This window comes from Bos grunniens, chromosome 7 (assembly GCF_055505025.1).
Source record: "Bos grunniens cultivar Pamir isolate PY7600 chromosome 7, Bosgru_T2T1.0, whole genome shotgun sequence".
Classification (NCBI taxonomy): domain Eukaryota; kingdom Metazoa; phylum Chordata; class Mammalia; order Artiodactyla; family Bovidae; genus Bos; species Bos grunniens.
Window position 1 is genome coordinate 22,008,600 of NC_141171.1, and position 19,948 is coordinate 22,028,547.

At 47.2% G+C, this 19,948-nt stretch overlaps 1 protein-coding gene across 7 annotated transcripts in view; it reads right to left on the minus strand.

The window, feature by feature from the left end:
- LOC147368902 (uncharacterized) overlaps positions 1-19,948 on the minus strand; it is a 76,243-nt gene that overhangs the window by 41,537 nt on the left and 14,758 nt on the right. Inside the window, exon 3 of one of the 7 annotated variants that reach the window (XM_086410369.1) lies at positions 2,649-4,498. The exons of 5 other annotated variants lie outside the window; for them this stretch is intronic. In XM_086410369.1, the coding sequence (XP_086266495.1) occupies positions 4,258-4,498 (241 nt within the window). In that variant the 3' untranslated portion in view covers positions 2,649-4,257. Of the gene's footprint in view, positions 1-2,648; positions 4,499-10,694; positions 12,823-19,948 lie in introns of those variants that run through there. One more of the 7 variants, XM_086410370.1, reaches the window with a different exon arrangement.

Genomic DNA, 19,948 nt, shown 5'->3' on the forward strand with positions numbered 1-19,948 from the left:
GGTATTCAAGAAACACTAGCGGCCAAAGCCCTGGAGAGGTGCTTCCACCATGCTCTGCACACGGCGCTGCCGTGAGGCTCTGCAGTTCACCCTTGCTAGAATTAGTTTACCTTTACTCTGCTCACTACTGCATCCCAAACATGCCTCTGGTGTGGTACACATTACACTGTGTGTGCTTGTCCAACTACCCCGTTAGGCTTAGGGCAGTTTAAGGACAAGAATTCTGTCTGTATCCTGTGTGTCTCTGAACAACAATATCAAGTAATAAGCAAGGCTGTTGTTCCCATTCTACAGATGAGGAAACTGAGGCTGAGAAAGGTTAGGTGCCTTGCCCTAGGTGCACAGACAGGGAGTGGCAGAGCAAGATCTAGACCCAGTTCTGATTTCTGGGCCCCTGCTCACTTTTAGGTGACTCTCTTACAAATAATGTGGGGGTAAGGAGGAAGCAAGCTGGTTCCCAGGGCCCCTGAGGGAAAAGGCCAGCAGAACTCCAAGAGGAGTGGGGTCTTCAGGGAGCTGGAGAGTTGTCAGGGCACCAGCAGTCACCGGAGCCCCCTCTTATCCTCCTGTGGATCACCATGCATGCAACAGCTGCAACCCCCAGAGGCCTGTGGTTTAGCTGGCCTGGGACAGGCTGATGCAAAGGTGGGGACTCCAGGCAACATCTATCAGTGTGGAACCCAGCTGGTAAGGGGACAGGTTTCTCCAGCCCAGAGCTGAAGGTCTTGGCCCCAGCAACAGGGGTGGCAGCTTCAGGGTATCTGCTCAGGGATGGCCTGGCTTCAACTGTGGTGCAGGATGAGCTCCCTATCAGACCACAAGCATCTTGATTTACTCATCTCTGTGACCTCAGGATCCTACTGAATGAGTGAGAGCCCCCAGCCTCCAACAGTGGTGACTAAGGGAGAGGGAGCCGTTAGACCTAAACCAGGGATGTGGAGGGAGGAAACAAGGGACCAGGCAGGAGGGCTTTGAATGACCAAGAACAACCTCTGTCTCCTCTCCCCTTTATTAAACTGTAGTTTCTGGAGGGCAGGTCTGTGGCTGATTCATCTGTGTCTCTACCACACCCAGTAGAATACTTTGGAATTCGGTAATAGCAACTGAATTGTAGCTTACTGAGGTATAACTGGAAGCCAGTATAGAGGAGGACAGATGGCATTGGCTCTTTGTGCCAGGGTCATCCTGGAAAGGGCAGTCCTGCTAGTCCAGTGTCCTGACCAGGATGGCCCCAGAGAGGGGCAGGGACTCTTCAGCTGGGCTATTCAGGGTGTGTGCCTCCCTCCCCAAATCCCACCCAGGTGACTAACTCCTTTCCCGAGCCAAAGAAAGACCATCTGGGGGGAATCTCCTGACTCTGTGTGTCTCTCTGGTGACGGAAACCTGTCCCAGGCCAGCTAAACCACAGGCCTCTGGGGGTTTATGGGTGTATGGGGTGTATGGTGTAACATCCTTGTCCTGAGGAATGTGGGAGGGCTGTGGGCCATGAGAAAGAAACATTCAGAGCAATTATCTCTTCTTTAAAGTAAAACTGCTGCTTTGGCCTGAATGGTCAGATCAGCAGGTTCTTTTTCCACCTGCCATTCCCATGGTATGTGTTGTTGTTTTTGCGTGCTCAGTCGTGTCCAACTCTTTGCAACTCCATGGACGGTAGCCAACCAGGCTTCTCTGTCCATGGGATTCTCCAGGCAAGAATACTGGTGCAGGGTGCCATTTTCTCCTTCAGGGGATCGTCCCGACCCGGGGATTGAACCCATGTCTCTTGCAGCTCCTGCACTGGCAGGTGGATTTTTTACCACTGAGCCACTTGGGAAGCCCCTGCATGCATGTGTTACATGGCTACAAATAATCCTGATGTTGCATACTTAAACTAATGCCTTTCTTCAATCCTTGTCAGCCCATCAGTGTAAACTGTGCTGCCCTCTGAAGGTGTGCTTTGTGCAGGGCTCGTCTCTACAAGGCCAAACTCAGGATGCATTTTATCACTGGCACAACTGTACAGCCTTAAGCTAAAGACTTAAGCTTTAAGGCTGAAGGTATCTAGATCCTGTAGGGGGACACCCTGGAAATCAGATGTGACACACATCTATCCACGTGGCTCTAAATTAAGTCTATAGGATTAGGTCTAAGCTCAGACACTGCCAAAGGCCTCCAGGCTATGGCCCACTTTACCTGCCTAAAAACACCCTCCCATCTTGCACTTCACTTACCTAAGCAAGTGAATGTGACTCATGTGAGATGCAATTACCTGGACCAGCCAGTGGGTCCCAAAGTGTGGTTCCCCAACCAGCAGCATCAGCATCAGCTGGAAATTGTTGGAAATGCAAATTCTCAGGTCTTACTCCAGAGCTACTGAACCAAGATCTCTGGGTGGGGCCCAGCTGCCTGTGTTTTCAAAAGTCCTCCAGATGATTTTGACACGTGCTAAAGCCTGAGAACCGCCTGGATGTGCCATTCCTTAAGCCTGGGGTGTCCTTCTCAGGCCTTCTCTGCTTGTTGTCATCTCAACCCCTGCCAAAGTTCTGCTCAATACTGTTCCTTTCAGGAAGCCCTCCTCGTCCCCTGAGCATCGGTGAATGCCTCTTCCTGAATCCCACAGCCCCTTTGTTAGTCCCTTCCCCATTAAGGTAAAATGGATTCATTTCTGCTTTTTCTTTTTTTTTTAGCATGTATTTTCTGCTTCATTTTACAGCAAACTGAGCATTTGTTAACTGCATCCCGAACTAATTTCACCTTAACACACACACACAAACGTTACTCTGAAAACGAGAGTAAAGGCCACGTCTTCCTTTACTCACTCTGTCAACAAATATTTACTTTTAGAGATAAAAGGTGTGGTCCTATTCTCCAGGAACACAGGATCATACAATATGTACTTTTTTGGTGTCTGGCTTCTTTTACTCAACACGCCTGAGATTCATCTGTATTGCTATGTGCCAATGTAGTTTGTTCTTTTTCAAATTGCTGTGGTGTATTCCACTGTATGCATATGACACAATTTACTTATCCATTCTGTTGCTGACGGCCACTTGGGCTGTTTCCAGTTGATGAATAAGAGCACTATAAACACTGGAGGATATACACACTCGTTCCTACTGAGTACATACTTAGGAGTGGAACTGAGAGTTTATGGAATGAGTGTAATCTCAGCTTTAGTAGATCCTGCTAAATAGTTTTCCAAATTTCCAAACGCTCAAATTTATACTCCTATCGCCAACACGTGAAAGTGAAAGTCACTCAGTCGTGTCTGACTCTCTGGGACCCCGTGGACTGCATAGTCCATGAATCCTCCAGGCCAGAACTGGAGTGGTAGCCTTTCCCTTCTCCAGGGGATCTTCCCAACTCAGGGATCAAACCCAGGTATCGCCCATTGCAGGCGGATTCTTTACCAGCTGAGCCGCCAGGGAAGCCCATCAACACATGAGGATTTGCCAATATTTGGTGTTATCAATCTTTAAGGTTTTGGTCCTTTAGGCTGGATATACAGTGTTATAAGTTCTAACTTGCAAAGTGACTATTTAGCTATCCACTTTAAACATGTTCTTGCTCAAGGCTTTTGCTGATCTTGCCTGTCTTTTTCTTATTGACCTACAGGCATTCTTCGTATATTCTGACTACAAGTTCTCCGTCAGGTATGTTACTGAAAGTACCAGCCTGTGGTTTGCCTTTTCATTCGTTTAATGGTATCTTTTGACGAACCAAAGACCATGAAAGTTCAATTTATCTATTTTCTCATCGATGACTATTGCTTTTTGTACAGTTTAAGAAATCTTTATTTTAGGGGCTTTCCTAGTGGCTCAGTAGTAAAGAATCCACCTGTCAATGCAGGAGACATGGATTCGATCCCTGATCTGGGAGGATCCCACATGCCAGGAGCAAGTAAGGTCAAGCGCCACAACCACCAAGCCTGTGCTCTAGAGCCTGGGAGCCATAACAAGAGAAGCCAGTGCAATGAGAAGTCCAGGCACTGCAACGAGAGAGTAGCCCCTACTCACCAGAACTACAGTGAAGCCCACGGAGCAACAAACGTCCAGCACAGTCAAAAATAAATAAATAAACATAAAAATAAATTCTTATAAAAAAGAAATATTTATTTTAATGTCAATAAATCCAGTAAACACAGAAATAATCACAAAAAGCTAATGTTTAAAAATACAAAGAATTGAAAGGACAAAGTCTGACTGAGTAGGAGAAAGACTGCATTTGTCCATGAGGGTGTGCCCACTTGAGTGTGATGTGCAAAGCCTGTGCTTCACTCTAGGATATGATGTAGGTGAGAGGTGAGTCTCTGATCAGTTCAGCAAGCAGGTGTTGGTGTCCAGTTTGGATAGGGTGCTGTGCTAGGTCTGAGCATGGCTCTGTGGGGGCAGGGGGACCCTGGCTGACTGGCTCAAGAGAAGGACCACCCCCTTTCATGTGTGTTAAACCAGGTCCAGCTCCGCAAACCCTGGCGGCTTCCCCTAGTCCATGCCCTGCTCCTCCTCCTCCACGCTGGAACCTGCAGAGAGAGCAGTGTTGACACTTGTCCAGCTGGCTCGCAATGGGGGAATTCTCCCTTCCTCGAGTCACCACAAACAGAAAGAGCTTCACATCACAAGCATGGGACTACAAATGATTGCATGCTTGTTTCACTATGCTGCATCACTTCCAAAATCCCCTGCGAGGCTTTCAGATGAAGTCTAGATCCAAAAACTTCCCCCATGTTTCCCCCAGTTTGAACAATACCCAGAGAATCACAAGCTGCCTCGTAAAGCTGACTTCCCCAAAGAAAATAAAAGAGATCTCAGACTCAAGGTTATGAGCACGTAGTCCAGAATGACCAAGCCACCACCTCTTCTGCTGGGGGGTGGTGGTAGCAGGCTGTTGGCCCCTATCACCTTGCCAACAGGACCTTGGCCCACTGGAGGAGACACAAGGCTCCTCCAGCAGAAAGCCAGTCCAGCATCCCCAGGGTAGTTTTCTCCTTATGCAGCTTCATAGAGACACACATACATGGTCTTGGGAGCTCAGAGATGTGGTGCACAAGTCCCCAGCATCACTACCCACAGAAGCACAAGCCAGGTGACAGACTTCATTTCTGACGTATTCACATGATGGGTCTTGGGGAAAACCACAAAGTGATCACAGCAGCAGCACCCAATTTCCTTGTTTATCCCAGTTCCTACCCCTCACCACTACCTTCTCCCATTTACCAACCTCTCATAAGAACTCACAACTCCAGGGTAAGGTTAAAGGGCTCCTTGAAATCCACAAGTGGTATACAAAATCCTGCATGTTCATGAGTTTTCCTGAGGGAATGGTCCATCTATTTCCTTAGGTTCTGAAAGAGGTGTGTGACTTAAAAAATGCTGAGAACGACTGGACCAAGCCCTCTATTTAAAGATGAAGTTAGTTTACAGTATAAAGTGAAATTACACTAATGACTTATATGCATCTTTAGCTAATTGGATTTTCAAAACAACACCTCGGGAAGGAGAATGCTTAACTGAAGGCGTATTTCTAAAGGGCAAAATTGAAGTACAGTTGAAACCTGAGGTGGAGAGGATGACACTGAGGCAAGAGGCCTTCCTGCTATCCTTTCAGCTACTCCCACCCATGCAGAAGATCGGTTTTTCTGTCTAGATGGCTTCTTGAAGGCTACTACAGGAAAGACAGGCGTTGTCAAAAGAGACATAGGAATTTCTCAGATGAAGCTCAGTCCTTCAGGTTCAAGACACATCCAAGGCCACTGAGGCTGCCAAGGCCTTTGAAAGAAGGGAAGGTTCTCACTGTGACTTAGGGGCCCAGGAACCCTGTTTCTATGATCACAGCAGTCCTCAAGTGGGAGGAACACACCTGAAGCTTATGCTCCTTCGCAAAAGGGCCAAACCTTCAGAAAAGTTATGGCTGCTGCATCCTGGTTCCCTACTCTCTGCTGGTGATAAGACACAGCAGCTGTCCTGAGGAGGAGCAATCTGAGGCCTCCTTGCCCCTCCCACCATGCCCTGCTTGTCCTTCTCCGCCTGGTCAGTGAGCTTCGTGATCACACCAGGGCCCTGCCCCCGCTGCGGCCAGGAGGAAGTGATTCTGTAGCAAGGCCTCCCAGGGACTCCCAGGGCTGGCTCAGGCATCACGCTGTTAAATAAGTGGGATTTTTTCCCAGTGTTTTCAGAAACTGTCGTGTAAAAATATAACCATCCCAAAACTGTTTATGTAATTCCTGGGAAGTCTCAACAGATATGGTTCCCTATTTATAATTGTGGCCAAGACTTAAAAAATAAAAGTAGGGGGGGTTGTCAAAATTGCAGACGCTGTCATATTAAAGTTCTGTGCTTTTGCAGCATCAGAACTGTTTCCCTAATATGGAGACCAGAATCTGCCCAGAATTCAGGTTTTTAGGGGATTTTAGCATGGTTATGCTGGAATTCATTTAAAAGTCTGGGAACACTCTATTCTCATAAACATTCCGTGCCCACCAGAGTCAACATGGCTCCCTTGTCCCCCTCCACACACCTGCAGGGGGCTGCTGTGTTTCTGGGTTGGTCTCCTTGGAGGTGGACATCAGACTACTTGGCACAACTCTCAGGGGTTCAGCTCTCTGGATCTCTACCAACAGAACCCATAAGGTCCTGGTCCCTAAACCACAAACCTTGATTACAGGGGAAATGCAAAGTTCCTGAGGGACATTCACAGTGTGAAGGTGACAGTCTGGGCTTCTTTCTAGAATCACCCTGGGATTGCCTAGTTGGCAATCCAACTAGAATCCAGCCTTTACAGAAAAACATCTCCTTTTTTTTGGTTGTTGTTTTAAATTAGAAAGGCTATTCTTCTTTGAGCTATTGTTTGGATCACAGACTTTTTCAGTAAAAAAGAATCTGATGAGAGCTCTGTCTCCACCAAATACACAGTTAAATACCACTTGAGGGGGAGAGAATGGGTTCACAGCCCACGAAGATGAGCCTGTGAACCTAGAGATAAGAACCTCAGCCTTGGAGGGGCTTTCTGATAACATAAAGCCTCTAAGCATTCCTAACCTCCGCCAAACAAGCACCAGCAGCTGAGGCCTCAGTCCAGGACCCTACCTCCACTTGCACTGAACACCCTGGACAGAATGCAGAGGCACAGGACCATCCCACCTTGACAGAAAACCCTCGTGTTTCTCCTCAGGCCCCACAGCTTGGAGAGGTTGAAGAGAGGAGGGAGAGTGTGGCCACCCCAGCCCTAACCTCCTTCAGCTGAGGGACAGTGGCCAAGGGACACATAAAGGAGGCTGAAGAGTCGGGGTCAGCAGCTCTTCCTCTCTGCTCTCTCCACTCACCCTTACCCCCACACCAAGCCCTAATGTCAGCCCTACTATGTCCACCCTGAAAACCCTCCGCCACTTCCCACAGGTCCCCTCCCAAGGAAGTTCTTTAACTGGTGGGTGTGGGAAAGAGGAAGAGGAAAAATATTTCTATGGCCTCCCAATTCCCTCCACTCTCTAAATATACTCAGTTAGAAAATAACTGGAGATCTCACGCCAGGTACCCTAATGGCTCTTCTTACATCCATAAAGAGAATGACTGATGAAGAAATGCAAAATCCCAACACATAAAAATGTGTTTGAAAAAGGGAAGCCCCCCAAAAGTTCCCATCTGTTGACCAGAGGCAATAAAATAATGACTTAAAAACACACACACACACAAAACCTTTGGGGTCTTTCCAAATCACAGAGGAAAATATAAACAGACAAAGACATGCTCTAGTCTTAAAACTCTGACTTGGTACCAAAGCAAGTGTTCCCTAACAGCAGTAAACAACCTCTCCCCGGCACCCTTCAGCCCACTTTGCCTCACCCACATGAGGTCCCGGATAATTCTGCAAACATTTATTGACCACTGACTTTGCATCCTACCATTCTAGGAGCTGGAGTTACGCAATCTCTGGGCATTTTGGGAGGAGCAGGAAAACAGTTCAGTCAACATTTATTGTATACCTACACTGAGCTAGGTTTTAAAGTTTGAGGGGACAAGAATCTGAGAAAAGAGTAGTTAGGAATAATCCAACCTGGGAAGCACTAATCTACAAATGGCACCTCAGGCGCAAGGAGCAACTAGTTCTGCATGGTGGGATCAGGGAAGGTGACCTAGAGAGGTGACATTTAAGTTAGGCTTTGAAAACATACTAGGACTTTGATGGGTAAAGCTGGGAAGGAGTGGCATTCCAAGCAGAAAGAACTGAGAGAACAAAGCTTAGGGTTTGGGGAGAGAGTGGACAGTTGGTTGCATGGGGAACATCATGTAGTTAGGCCAGCGGCACCAGAGCCTGAGGTCTGGGGGCAGGGAATGAGAAAATAAAAGGCAGGCTGCAGTTTATGATAGCCGTGGATAAGTGCCATTCAGAGGACCTGCTGTGTGGAGTGACCACCTGCAGCTTCAGCATCTGCCATACCAACCATTCAAGTCAAGGCCCCACTGCCTCCTAGAAGTTCCCAGCCAGGAGCAGATTGTGGCAGGGGTGTTAGGGCCTGTCCATTTCTGCTCCTAGTGGTACTCCTCTAACGGGCAATCTTTGTGCTGGAGCTTCCCAGTGAGCCGACTGAGAGGTTCTCAAAGCTGCGTCAGGGCCAGAGGGTCTTCCTGCTCAACCCTGCTGCCTCCCCCTCTCCCTCCCCAGGAGGTCGGCCTCGGCTGCTGGGCTCCCCTCTGGAGGCTGCCTTCTCCTGACCGACTCCTGCTGCCTGCCCTTTATTTATTTAAAAGAATTCAATTGATTTATTTATTTTGGCCACACTGGGTCTTCAGTGCTGCTGTGGGTTTTCTCTAGTTGTGGTCAGCAGGGGCTATTCGCTAGTTGCGCTCTGCGGGCTTCTCATTGCAGTGGCTTCTCTTGCTGCAGAGCACAGGCTCTAGGGCACCGGCTCAGTAGTTGCAGCACATGGGCTTAGCTGCATGTGGAATCTTCCAAGACCAGAGGTGGAACCATGTACCCTGTGTTGACAGGCAGATTCTTAACCACTGGACCACCAGGGAAGTCCTCCTCTTATCTTTCATAGGCATTATCCCCCAGCCCCCGTGTCATCTCCTGCACTTTGAATTCCATCTTGGTGTCTGCTACCCAGAGGATCCAAACTGAGAAGGATCCTGGATGAATCTTCAGTGTCCGGACTCTGACTTGTTGGCAAGGAGGAGCCACTGACGTCTTTTAAATATGGGAAGCATGATCAAATATGAATTTTATAAATGTTATCTAGCAACAGAGTGAGGAATGAACCAGTAGGGAGGGAACGTGGTGGTGAAAGGGCCATTTAAAAGGACAGTGCATTTACGGGTACAAGACTTTGACATGAAGAAACTGGCAGCGTGTGTAATTTACTATGTATATACTCTAACTCAACAATCCCAATTTTAGAAATCTGACAGAAATGCTAGGACAAATGCATGAAAATATAATGATGAGGATGTTTATAGTAGCCTTATATACATTAGCATGACATTAGAAAGCTCCATGTTCATCTGTAAGAAGGAAGATAAAAATGGTACATCCACACAATAAAATAATATACTATGCAGTCTTTAAAAAGAATGTAGCAGGCCTCTCTGTACTGTCTTAGAAAGAGGTTTACATTATACTGCCATTTGTAAAAAGCCTGTTGCTGAACAAATGTACTGCATGATCCAGTTTTCAAGAACAAAAGTGTGCATATACATATCTTCTAAGGTGCTTATATATGTAAGTCTGGAAGGAGATACATCAACTGTTGATAAAGGTTATTTCTCAGGGTGGAGGGCTTTCACTTTTTTACTTTATGTTTTTACAAAGTACTATTAAGAGAGAGAGAATCAGGCTTTTATTTTTACTGATGTTGGTGCTTTTCTGTATTTTCCAATTTTTAAGATGATAAACACAGATAATCTCTCTTAAAACAAAATCGCAATTTAAAAAGCTCCATGTCCTCCTGGGAAAAAATATATAAAAATTCTTCATATCTCTTATCCAGAGGAAAATATAACAAAAAGCTTCTGGGATATTGGGGAGGTCTGTCAATGTCAATAGCCTCGTCTAGGTAAACAGTAATTAGAGATGATCGGGAATAGAGCTGAATGCAGGGTGGCAAAGCCAGAAGGTCCAGAAGAAGCCCAGAGTGCTGTCCTGGGTAGTACGGACATGACCCGCAGAGGAGGAGCGGGTGGAGGAAGGAGATGGAGAGGGGATGTGTGCTGAGTGTGCTGGCCTGAGTGCAGAGGCTTGGGCCAAGCCAGGTGGTGTAAATGAGAAGTGATGCTGGCTTCTGCCCCACAGCTAGGAGGGTAGCTGGGGATAGAAACTTATGACCTATGGAAGAGTCACAACTCACCAGCAGCACTTACCAATGGACTAAAATGCTAAATATAAACAGTGAAACTGTTAAAAAAAAAAAAAAAAACAAACTAGAAAAAATATTGGTGAATGTTATCTGATCTGAATGGAGAAGGACTTTAAACACAAATGCAAACAGCATTTTAAAAGTCTGTTAACTTTTTACAATATTAAAAATAAACACCTATTCTTTAAAAACAAAACACAAAATCAAAAGGCAAGCAAAACCAGGGTGAATATTCACAACATTTACAGAGAAGAAATATCATTCATATGTTAAAAAAAACCCACTAATAAAAAAAAATGGCTCAGACAAAAACAAGCATTTTGTATTGATTAGAATTTTGTCCAATTACACATAACAGAAAACAATAGGGGCTTAAACAAGATGTAAGTTTATTTCACTCTTACATTAAAAAAAAAGTTCACAGTCAGTTCAGGGTTAGGATAGTAACTCCAGGAGTCATGAGAGACAGGCATCTTGCTCATTCTGCCCCATCCTTAGGGTGCAGCTCTCAGCCCATGCCGGTTGCTAGGGCTCTAGTCAACACGCCCTCATTTAAGGAGGTAGGATGGAGAAAGGGAGGGTGGGTAGAACAGTACACTCTTCTCCTTTTAAGGGAACTTATTAGAAATCCCACATAATGATTACATCTCATTGGCCAGAGCTCGGTCACATGGTCATACCAAGCTTCAAGGAAACACAGACTTTAAATCATGTGGCAAAGGGCTCAGCTAAAAAATTGGATTTGTTACTAAGAAAGGGGGTGGGGATGGAAATTGGAAAACAACTAGCAATTTCTAACATACATGTGAAGAGAACTAAAATCCCACATGCCTCATGATATGGCTGAAAAGAAGAAAAAGAATTCTCAAAAGAAATACAAATGTAAAGTGTTTTTAAAAGGTCAACTTTACTAATAAATAAATGTAAAGAAGCCTTCTTATAGTCTTCTCATGCTAAGATCTTGAAGGGTTGGCCAGACAAGCCATCAAGAGGACACTCAGGAGCTGACAGTCTTTATAACAACTTCCATACAGCTGCCCATCAATAAGAATCCCAAGGTAAAGGCCCTTCCACCTGCTGAGTGTCTCTTGGCCTTTCTCCCCAGAGTCTCCCTCCAAACCCAAATGATGTCAGATTCTATAAACACCAGAGGTGGAGAAAATTGTATACCCAGGGGTTCTCTAACTCAACTATGGCTACAATTAAATTTTAGGTGTTTTTGAAAGTTCCTTAAAAAGTAATATCCTCATGCAAACTGAATCAGAAGTTTCAGAACTAAAAAGAACCTCTGCCCCTTTGCTTGGAGTGTCACAAACCAAGCATGAAAACTGGCCACTATAATAAGGAATAGCGTGAGAGAGAACTGGGCAACCCCAGCTTAACTCTTCTGGCCAACTGAGAAGTTTTACTTTGGGCTCCAGTGGACTATAGTGTCAGCACTACCATCCCTCAAAACGTGGAGAAGACACAGCCAACTGTGGACTCTGAAAGCTTCTTATGCTTTTAGGCCTATTTTTAACAGCAATTATGCCTTTTCTCCATCTCAAACTGTCACCATCACTTCTCACTATTTAACTGAAAGCCTGCTTTTAGCACTGACTTATAATTTCTACTCTTTTTAAATGGCTATGGATTGGGAAACAAAATACAAGAGCAAACTGATATTTAGTGGAGTTTGGGGGAGGTGGTATTTAGTCCTGGGAAGCAATGTGACATATAACTGAACATATGTGTGTTTAGTCACATGTATCAGGAACACCTGGATTGAGTGCTAATTCTACCATTTGCCCGCTGTGTGTTAACACTTGAACAAGTTATTAAATTTCTCTTAACCTCAGGTTCCTTATCTTACAACGGGATAATACTGTGCTTCCCTCTTGGCTGGATGACATCACTGACTTGATGGTTGGATGACATCACCGACTCAACGGACATGAGTTTGAGTAAGCTGTGGGAGTTGATGATGAACTGGGAAGCCTGGCTGCTACAGCCCATGAGGTCGCAAAGAATCGGACATGACTGAGCAACTGAACTGAACTGTGCTTCCCTCAAAAAGTTTATCGTACCGTCAGAGTCCTGGAGGAAACAGATGGCACACTCACACTGGAAGGGTTTAAGGAAATCAACAACGGTTAGTGAAGCACTTTAGGGCTGGCGACAATGGGGAGCTGTTACTACTTCTAGCCTGAAGATGTGAAGGAAGGGAGGAGGTAAATGAACCCAGAGAAGGCTGCTGTCTGAACAGGTGTCTGACTAGAGTTGTGGGATTCAGTGGAGGATGCAACTGGCCTGCAGTGAATCGATGGCAAACCAGGAGAATAAATTCTTGATCTAGTTTTCCTGTGTCCACCGATCTCTGGCCAGTACTCCCTATTAGCCAAACATAGCCAGAAGTCAGAGGCAAGGCAGATGGTGATGCAGTGCATACAAGTCAGTCTTCCACGCCACAGAGCAGGTGGAGATGGTGGAGAACAGATCTGGAGGCACAAATTGAAGAGCTTTTGGAAAGATTAAACAAAACAGAGAATGTGATGAGCTTAGCAGAAGGCCTTGAACATAGTAAGTCCACAAGTCCTTAATAAATGTTAATTCATTCTGAACTTTGGTTCTCTCTCTCTCTCTCTCACTTGCTCTCTTTCTGGCTGCCTTTTTAATTTACTGCTTGCTTTCTGGATTTTAATAGGTCACGATTGACTGAGGTGTCTTACAAGTAATAAACTGCTGTTATCACTATTACAGGGTTTTGAGGGTACAATGAGTACATAAAAAAGATAACCAGGGGCTCTGGGGGCTGGGGAAGAGAGAGAGAAACAAAATAAGGGGAGAAGGTAGGAGGAAAGGATGGGAGAAAGCTGTATGTTCCCTATCAGGCTGAAGTGGACATGGGATTATCCTAGTTTGTGATCAAATTAAGCACTTACTGGGGTGTAACAACAGCGCCTTTGCAATTTTACAGCCTGGTGAGACTTGCCAGAAAGCCTAGTGAGACTTCTAAGGATGCAAAGAAGTATTCCTACCCTAAATTCAAATCTTGTTCTTACCCATAGATTAATAGGTTTTATCTCAGTACCCTCTTTCCTCCAAAAATGAAGTAGTCAAATTTGTTCACATGGATGTTCATGCATGCTCGCATCTATGTGCCTGGTTCAAGGGAATCTTATATTTTGATTTGGGAAGTGTCTGCTTGGAGTGAGTTGGTCCTCTCATGAGATGACTCCCAGTAGGCAGGGAGGTCCAGAGAGTGGTCTGAGCTCTTGAACCCCAGAATCCTTTCCTTAAGCCTTGGCCTGCTGCTGACATGACCCCTGAGGAATCTGTCTTAACTCTACAAGCTACTCTTGAGTGTCTGGTATAGGCTACAGAGCAGAACATTCTTGTCTATCTGCTCCTCCTCACATGTGCTGACTCTCCAGGCCTTTGCACAGGCCATCCTCTCTGCCTGGAACATACACTCTGTCTTCTTCACCTGACTAATCTCACCTCATCCTCCAAGACCCTCCCAGATGTCACTGCCTCAAGGAAGCCTTATTGAACTTGTCTGCTTCTCTCAACACCCAAAGGGGCTGGCAAGCCCTCTGTATGCTCTCACTAACCCTCTTTGATCGTCTCACAGTACATACTACACTGTCCTGTTTCCTGGCCTAACTCTCCCAACAGACTGAAAACCTCTTGAGGGACCTTATACTCATGTTGGTTTTATCATCACTCAGCAGAATGCCTGGCACACAAAGGATATTGAATGAAAGAATGTTTAAGAAATAATTCAGAAAATACAAGTGTCACAAATTAACCTAATTACATGTTCTAGAGCATTCCTCCTCTCCTCCTGTCACCCTGCCTCTCCTGCACCAACAGCAGTCAGGACAGGTAACCTTATGACTGTTTGCCTGCTCTTTCCTCAGTCTTCTTTTTCAGGAATCTCTTAAATGCCACGTCCTCAGAGGCTGCCTCTGACCCCTGATCCAAAGCAGTCACTCAGTCACCTGATTCCACATCAGTTATTTGAATTTGCTATATAGCATTTACTGTGTTGACACTTTATTTATGTGTTTATTTTAATTATTTTCTATCTCTACCACTAGACTCTAAGGTCCACATGAGCAGGAACCTTGTTCATAACTGTATGCCTGGCACCTGGTAAAGTATGTGACATTTAGTGGGGTGTTCATGAAACATCTGTCAAATGAATGATGCATGCAACTATTGCCGTATTTTGATTTAATTTGATGTATATCTTCTCTCTTAGCTGTTGGAGTAGGTGGTCCAGAGAAACTGAGACGAGTCTCCCTCATGGCCCTGGAGGCCGGGAGGGGGACCTCGGTTCCTTCCTAGGCTAAGGTGGGACATGCTGCCTGCTTACAGCATCCTTGTGACCAGAGGCTGAGGAATCTTGGCCCATGTATCTGCAGGCTCCAGATGCTGAGAATGTTCCTCCAGCTTTCTGTGAGAGTGGCTCCAGATGCTCACTGCTCAGACTGACAGAGGAACATGCTCAGGGCTCCCAGCTGGGCTGGCACCCAGCAGGAAGGAAGCACAATGTCCAGAACACTGAGAACAGAAATCTTCCTTTCCCATATCACCACCCTGAGAGTGCACGGAGCTGCCTGGCTGGGTGTAGCAGCTGGCCCTGCCTCACGTGGCTTGGCAGCAGGTCTCTCTGGCTTTGCCACAGAAACAGCCTTGAGAAGCTGCAGCCTCCCTCCTGCCCCTCTGCTCCTGCAGAAATTGCTCTGCCAGCTCAGCAGCGGGCCAGGCCTTGAGTCTCTCCCTTGCCCCTGGCCCCTCCTTGAAGTCCTTTGGTTTACTGGAAACCATAAACTGCGAGAGACAGGCTTTATCACATCCTGAACAGTGCACTCTTAATGTTTAACGCCAGAGGCCGAAACGACCAGGGACACTGGCCTCCTGGTTACTCCCAGTGACTGATATTTGCACCTGGTAATTGAGGTCAGATTTGCTTCTCTTAAGTCACGTGGTTTGCTTCAAGGCAGGAAGACGTCGGGGCCACTTGTTGCAAAGGAACCAGGAGGTGAGCACAGAAATGCTGCAAACCAGTTTTGGCAGCAAAGGCTGTGCTTTCCAGGGAGCCAGCCCTGGGAGCATGGAGCTGAGCTGGTAAATGACCCCTGTGAGGTCTAAACCCTAACATTTAGCTCAGAGCAAGCTGAGGATACCTTCTTCCCTCTAAGAAACCTGCTGAATGGAAAGTCACTCTGAATCCTTTCTGGAATACAGTGGGGCATTAATTAATTAACAAACTAGTTAAACATATTGAATAGACCATCCAAAAGATTCTGGTCACTTAAGGGTCTCCAAATCACAGTGCAGTCCCCACCCTATCCAGACACCCTAATCTTGCTCCAGGATTTGCTTGACCTCAGGTAATTATCTTCCGGTTGTCATGGAAGCTGCTCACATAAACAGCAACACAGCCAACCTGGCTCCTCTGCCAGCCTTGGGTCCTTCTGAGAGCGGTGGTGCTCCCTGGTGGCCACCGGTGGCCCTGCCCGCTGGGCTGGACACAGCCCTACACCAACTGACACCTGATGTCTCTTTCACGTGGGCTCTGGAGGCACAAAATAGGTGCTCAATAAGTGCTTGCTGAACGAAGAATCCCCCAGGGTGGATGCTGGCTCTCAGGCCTCAGGGCGCCTTGGGTAGCCCTGGAAGGGCTGCTGTGGCTGGAGCAGATCCACCACTACCTGGGTCAACCCAGGGACTGCAGGCCACGCTAAACACGGCCTCTCATCTCCTCAAGAGATCCAGTGGGCCCACAGGCCACTTTCTCTGCTCTCAGAGCCAGGAGTCCTACAGACCTCTGAGGAAGGAGTCAGCTGTGGTCAAGCAACTTGGCTGGAGGGCAGACAGGCATGAAGAGTGGCCACATTTGCACTGGATGCCAAGCACTGCGGTCAGAGGGGCAGAAGGTCCCACCCTCAGCATGCCAGGGGAAGGTCACCCTCACTGTCAGCGTGTCCACCTGACGACAGAGCACACCCTCGACAGAATGACCCTTAAGGATGGACAACTGGCCTCAAGGGGACACTACAAGGGGACTAAGAGAGAAGCCACTGCCCCTGCAGACCCTGAAATGGCTACCAAAAGAAGAGTCACAGTGTTCTCAGGGACAGACTCTCACTCTCCCCTCTGTGACACACAGGGAGGGGGCTGGGGGACAGACCAGACTCCTGACTCCTCAAGGCCACCAAGGTCAACCACTGCCCTATTTAGGGAGGCGGTGCAGGGCTGAGCATGGACTCTAACTGCACCTGCGAGGCCTGGCCCTGCTGCATGACAGCAGAGTAGCCTTAGGCATCATTTAACCTCTGGTTCTTCATTTGGTTATTACGGGAATTAAAGAGATAATGCATAAAACTTTTAGTTATAAAACACTCAATACATTTTAGCTGTGTAACTATTTTTTCTTTCAAGAACAATGAACTAAACAGAAGAGAAACAGGGAATTAAATGGCATGGCATTACACACTAGCAGAAACTTAATTACCCGCCTTGGATAACAGAAATGACTACAAATAACAGTACAACAAAGACAGGTTTGAGCTCTTTGGCTCAGTCATTCTAGGCTCCTCATGTACAGCCTACAACAGACTGAACCACACAAGAAAGCTGTTTCCACCCACAGACTAGTGGAGCCTACCCATGCGCTTGACAATGATGATAAAAATAGCTAGCATGGGCCATGCACACGCTAAGCAGTTTACGCAGGTTATTTCATTTAATTCAAGCTGCAACTCTGTGAGGTAGGCACTCTTTGTTCCCATTTTACAGATGTAGACAGTGAGAGGTGAAGAAGCTGAACAATTTCCCAAGTACACCTCCACTCACCTGTGCACACACTCAAAGAAGCACACCTGGGATTCAAGCCCAGGCCTGACTGACTGTGGGCTTCTCCACTGTGCTACACTAGCTGAAGCAACATTTTAAGAGCTGTGCATATCCCGGGAAAACCCACTTGGGTAGACCTTAAAATTCCTTTCTAGGAGCAAGGGCCACAGCTGTGTACCTAAGACCAGTGGGAGCAGTCCTCGGGCCGCAGGGTGACCAGGGCAGCTGGAAAGGGCATCTGCCATCCCTCCCCCATAGGGCAAGTCAGGCTGCTTTTCCCAGAGGGTCTTAGGAGACTCCTCCCACAGCCACTTTGCAGGCCTGAGGTACAGGGTCCTGCTGTAGGAGTAAGGGCCCAGCTTTGCTCAGGACAGAGAGTTCTAGAGTGCCCACCTGCCCCCTGCGTGTTTGCGCAGGCCCCCCCACACTCCAGGTTTAGTCTGTGTCGCCCTGGGGAGAGGGCAAGGGTGGTGCAGGTCTGGTTTGGTCTGGTGGGGGATGGGGAAGAGAACTGGAAGCACACTGCCCCCAGCCCTGTTCTGCCTCTCAGAAAACAAAGGAGGCTCCCAGCATCTGTTACCATGGATGCCCTTCTATGAGGGGCTCCTAAGGCCCAAGGCTGAGGGCCCCGTGTGTTGAGAAGGCCTTGTGCCTCAATCCCCTACAACAGCCAGTACCAGCTGCCAGAGCATTAGACTCAGGGCTGTTCCTGTACATTACCATTTTCTCTGGGACACCAAAGTGAATCCTGGGGAGAAAGCACTAGCCTGGGACTCCATGAGCCATGGCTCCTATTTCCAGCTTTGCTCCTAACTCTCCACATGACCTTAAGCAAGTCACTCGACCTCCCTGGTCTAACCGTCATCACAGCTGACGTTCACTGAGGTTTTACTCTGAGCCAGGCCCTATGCTGGATGCATCATCAAATTCATCTTCAGAGACTCCTTTGAGGTAGCTATTATTTTCCCTGCCATATGCAGCAAACTGTGGAGGAACAGGAAAGTTAGGAGACATGCCCAGAGCCACACAGTTAGAAAGGGTGGCTCTGGCTCTCAGGATCATGTGTTTTCTAAGCTGTTCCCCACTGTGACATACAGAGTTACTTTATAAAGGACACCTGTAAAATTGTTTCAAAGCAAAAAAAAAAAAAAAAAAAGGGAAGAGGGGCTTCAAAATATAAATTAAAATCACAACCCCCTGGACATCACTTAAGGTATAACCCTAGTCCCCTGCAGCACATTTTGCAGAATGTGTCCACAGAATCAGAGACCTCCAAGACGGGAAAGACCCTCAATAAGTCATTTTTTTCCCCTTCTTCCTTCCCTGTGGGCAAGAATGCCACGACGAGCCAAATTCTATGGATGACAGCAGAAAGGTTAAGCAAAGTTGACCAACTTAGGCCCTCCGCCGGGAGATTAAGAGGAAGACAGAACTAGGATTTCCATTTGTGTTAAGGTAGAGCCCCTCCAACCAAAACTTAAACATTTTAATATAATATTCAAGTACACCCTTTCTAACCTTAAAAGCAAATTTTATTTCACGACAAAGCTGGTCAATATTGAGTTCTGACCGTGGTTGGTCTTCCCTCTCCTGGCAAAGCTCTGTATCAGGGCTCATAGTTGCAGACAACAGAACTAATAATAGTGGCTAATACTGCCAGGGAAGGGTCTAAACAGAATTCTGAGATCGGAGGCCAACCAACCAGGAACAATGCTTCAACCACACCTTAGAGCTGGGAGGAGAGCAAGATCCTACCTTCCCTCAGTGCCCTGCGAGGCGAGCCCCTCCTCCTGCTGCTGCCTCTCCTCCCTGGCAGGAGGAGAGGGCTCTCTGTGCACTGGCCTCCTTCCTGTTGTGCAAACAATCCCGACTCAGGGCTATGAATTTACTGTTCCCTCTGCCTGGAACACAGACATTCACTTCGCTTGCTCCCTGACTTCACCTAGACTTCTGCTCAAAGACCCCCCCGTTAAAGAAGTGTTCCTGGACTACCTTTTCACTCTAAGTCCTTTCCCTGCTTGACTCTTCCTCACAGCATCTACTGCTCCCAAACATTGCATAAAGCATTGCCTGTCTGAGCGTCCCTGGTGGCTCAGTGGTAAAGGATTCACCAGCCAGTGCAGGAGACATGGGTTTGATCCCTAGTCTGGGAAGACTCAACACGCCATGGAGCAACTAAGCCTGTGTGCCACAACTACTGAGCCTGTGCTCTAGAGCCCACGAACCGCAACTACTGAGCCCCCACGACCACAGAGTGGTGCTCCACAACAAGAGAAGTCACCGCAATGAGAAACCCTTGCAACTAGAGTGTAGCTTCCGCTTGCGGCAACTAGAGCAAAGCCCGCACAGCAATGAACACCCAGCACAGCCAACAACAACAACAAAAAGGCATTGCCTGTCTCCAGAATCAGACTGCAAGCTCCAGGAAGGCAGGTTGTTTTGTTCACTGCTGTAAGCTCACAGACTGACACCTTTAAGGTCCTTAGCTATTTGCTGAATACTTTATGAAGGAATAAACAAAGGAATGAATGGAAAATGTCAACACGCGTCCTCACATCCTCTGGCCTGCGTTGGAGGATTAAGGTAGCAGCAAGAGTCAACTTGTGTTGTGGTTGCAGCTGTGCTGTCGCCCTGCCCAGATCTTGATCAGCCTTGTGGCTCCCACTGTGGAGGGAAGGCATGCCTGGGGGCCTGTACCTCCAAAATTCCCCTGTCAGTCTTGCAGCTCTTGGAACTTGTCTGGGCTGTTGCTGTGCAGACCATGAAGGCCTGGCTAGG